This window comes from Phytophthora parasitica (assembly GCF_000247585.1).
Source record: "Phytophthora parasitica INRA-310 unplaced genomic scaffold supercont2.43, whole genome shotgun sequence".
Taxonomy (NCBI): Eukaryota; Oomycota; class Peronosporomycetes; order Peronosporales; family Peronosporaceae; genus Phytophthora; species Phytophthora nicotianae.
In genome coordinates, this window is record NW_008649029.1 from 368,738 (window position 1) to 372,247 (window position 3,510).

General features: G+C 44.2%; 2 protein-coding genes across 2 annotated transcripts; one reads left to right on the plus strand and one right to left on the minus strand.

Annotated features, from left to right (window-relative positions):
* Positions 1-1,494: 1,494 nt before the first annotated feature.
* Positions 1,495-1,878, plus strand: PPTG_23580 (hypothetical protein; the record flags this gene model as incomplete). The annotated part of the gene is made up of 2 exons (XM_008911853.1): positions 1,495-1,609; positions 1,817-1,878. The coding sequence occupies 2 exons, from the start codon at positions 1,495-1,497 to the stop codon at positions 1,876-1,878; spliced, it is 177 nt and encodes a 58-aa protein (XP_008910101.1).
* Positions 1,879-2,235: 357 nt separating this feature from the next.
* On the minus strand, positions 2,236-3,048 carry PPTG_14512 (hypothetical protein; the record flags this gene model as incomplete). The annotated part of the gene is made up of 3 exons (XM_008911854.1): positions 2,236-2,400; positions 2,753-2,906; positions 2,984-3,048. The coding sequence occupies 3 exons, from the start codon at positions 3,046-3,048 to the stop codon at positions 2,236-2,238; spliced, it is 384 nt and encodes a 127-aa protein (XP_008910102.1).
* Between the last annotated feature and the right edge of the window lie 462 nt (positions 3,049-3,510).

Below are 3,510 nucleotides of genomic sequence, written 5' to 3' on the forward strand. Positions count from 1 at the left end.
CGGGCAAGTTGTTTGCCCTTCTTGCCTTCGTTAAAGGCCAGATACATACCAAACATATCTAAGATAGACACAATGCACTTTCCACTATCATCCTTCTCAATGCATCTCCTTACATATTCAAAATCTACAGACTCACTCTTAACAAAAGCCTTGAACGCCGCGATGGCGGTTGCCTTAGCGCGTCTTGTGTTTCCTGGCTTGAGCTCTTCTAGTCCCATCCTGTCGGATGTATTGCAAATATGTAAGTGATATGTAGGTTAGTTAATTTTTGAGTTGGCATACACATATTTCTCGTGTCCGTCCGACCTGATACGTCGGAATGGCTGGCTTAGATGACTTACCTACCCCTAATAAGATCTATTGGTGGAAACTCAGCATTTAGTGAATTATGATTGGTCCAAATTAGTTTGAGTGCTGTCATAGGCAGTTCAAGCGCATACAAAATTCAAGTAAGGTCGGATATGTGATGATATTCATCCATATGTCATTCTTGTCAGGGATAAGAGATTCCTCGTCATCTCTCGTTATCATTTCACAGAACCAGACAGCTCTATCCCAAGTCGAAGGAAAACTTGAGTCGTCATCAGAATTGGATATATCACGTATTTGTAATAATTCGTTGAGAGTTTAGTCAACGAGACGAGTAACCAATACTATATCCATGTTCTTCTTCTGAAGATACATCCAAAGCGTATTTGCTTTCTCCAATATAACATAGAATAAAATTTGCCGGGTTGAAAGGGACCTTAATTACGTAGGCACGTATCACTCGTCTCAAAAGCTCAGGTGCTTGAGATAGTTGCTTTATGCGGAAAAGATTCGAGGGGCGGTCGGCGGGATCACGTTTTAGGAAGTCACTAATTGTACAATCGAGTGCGTTGTTCGGGACACCGTTTTTAGTTCACGATACTACCCCAGCGTCCTCGCGCTGGTCCAAAGCCTGGTATGCAGGTGGTGTCAGTTCTCCTTCACCGTCGACAACGTCGTCACGTGGTCGCTTCGAGAAGTAAGTAGTGATCGGCGTCGTTTTAAGTCGCTTCACCATTCTTCAATGCTTTGGTAGAAGATTGCCAAAATAGGGGGGCAAATTGGGGGAAGGGGGGGGGGTATGCCCCCCCCCCCCCCCATTTTGTATGAAAATCCGCCCCTGAATCAGGCTGGCTACACAAACATGACGGACCTGCTTGCAGCTGTAGTATACAGCGCCGGTCCTCTTGTTGGTGGTGGTCCCAGTAGTGAAGTGATGCCTATCGTGAATCATTTTGCGCAAATAAACAATAATGCCTTGTAATGTTCTCACAGAGCAACGCAGTCGCTCTCGTCTAACCAATGCAAAGCTGAGATAAGTTATTTTAGCAAATAACTAGCCCAGTAGACTAAACGAGTGGATTTGTAAATTGCCATCATTTGGACAGCTTTTGGAAAACACTTATGAAAATATCATCTAAAACGTTAAGGCAGATTGTTCAAATTGGGACAGGAAAACCAATATCCATGATGCTCCGAGCCGCCGTTGCAAGATTCAACCAAGCTCAAAGCGCACGCAAACTTGCGCTGCTTAGTCCTACTCACAAGGCACCGAATATGGTGGTCATGCCGAGTCCAATGGGTGAGCTTCTGACGTCCGTGCTAAAGGCGCATTGTCAGAGACCCAGCGAATATCTTTAATCTGGAAACTGTAAAAGCCCGTCGCCAGCAGCACCGTGTCCATGCGTAGCTAAAACCTTTATGCAAGGATTTCATTCCATGTCATGATGTCCTGTTGCTTATACTTTGTGCGATACCAAGCGCAAACTTGGATCTAACACTTAAGCAGATCAACAGGCTCGACATGCTGGCATTCGATTGGAGGCTATTCGAACTCCAAAAGAGTACTAAATCGGTATTACAATCAAATATGATGTGGGCATGCTGGAGGACGATAGTTTAATTATGAGCTCCGAGGAGAAGCTGCGATCGAGTGGGATATTAGTGGGTGCTATTAAATTCCTGTTGCTCAAATACTGACACATATGTTGCCTACTGTTCCCGAAGGAAAATCTGTTGGTAAAACCAGTACAATGAAAATCTGTTTCGCTTTGCTACCAACAGAAAGTCAGTGCTTAGAGAAGGCAACATCGAAGTCAGTGCGTACAATCTGATTTTCTGTTCGTCCGGACAAGCAGAGATGTACTAGCATGTAATAATGAAACGCTGGAGTTAAGAGTCACGCACTGTGTTGTGCTCACTGGGTACCTAGTGCATGAGCGCGCCGAACTGCATGGGCCAGTCCCTCGACTTGATATTCCAGCGAATCTCTATGGATGAAGACAACGCTCCACACGTACACTCCTTCTGTCGCAGACAATCTGCATCCTGCAGCTTGACCAACTCGATGCTCCTTGTATGTTTTTCCTTCATCTTCGATATCAAATTCTTGGACAACAGGCCACTTTAAAAGGCCTACAGTGGTCTTTGTGAACAGTTGAATGAGTCGATCGACATCACAGGGATCTGAGTCACGTGTCAGTCCTCCCAGGAGAGCTCTCCGCCGACCAGGCAACCCTCGCATCGGGATCTTTTGCAACGCTAATCCAATTTTGAGCTTATTCAGCAAGTCGAGGGAAGCGATTACGTGGGAGCACACCCAACCTGTATGCATAATTTTTTTTTGCAGGTACAACGGAACACATTCCTGATTAAGCATATCTGTCCATATAAAAATACTATTTAGATAAAGTAAAGTGGAATACAGTTTGGCACCATGGTGTACCTCATCGAAACACCACTTTGATCTTGGTATTAGCGGATTCATCTGCATGAGCGCCCGTCGGTCTAGAGTCACTTGCTGTAGAGATAGAAATGTGATTTCGGCTTCGTTTATAGGTTGAGATGGGCCAAGCTTTCCCAACAACGAGTTCTTGAATCTAGTTTAACATTCATTCAATACACAATTTCATATCAGATAGATTTGTAAGTGAGTTAATACGTTTAAGAACCGTACCGCTCAGTTCGCTCCACAGTTACACTTGCTGCGGATAGATTTTCTGCGGCCATCGGTAGTACCATCGTGTTATCACTATTGAAGAATATTCGAATTCGTGTTGTAGACCTAGCGATGCAGTAGTTATCAGGGAGAAGTAATTGCTCTTTTACCTTCACGACAGCATTAATAGGAAGTGGTCCTAACATCACAAAGAAAAATAATAACTAAATGGGTTGATGTTCGTAATAATAATAATACATAAATTTCAAACCTTCTGCGTAATGCCGATGATGTTCAGGTGTGAGATTGGTAGCGTCGTACAGGAGTACTCGTGGCAACACGGAATTCAGCACCGTAATTGTAGGAGCTTTTTTATAGTCAGTGACGATTACTTTAATGACGCGGTGATGGCTTTCAATAGGCTGCTGGGAGGGAAGAAATCCTGGTACTGATGAACTATTGACACTCCAGCGCTCCCAGCGCTTTGTCAAATACACATTTTGAAGCCACTCAGCTAGTTTATCCTCTCCAGATTCTTTCCAGGC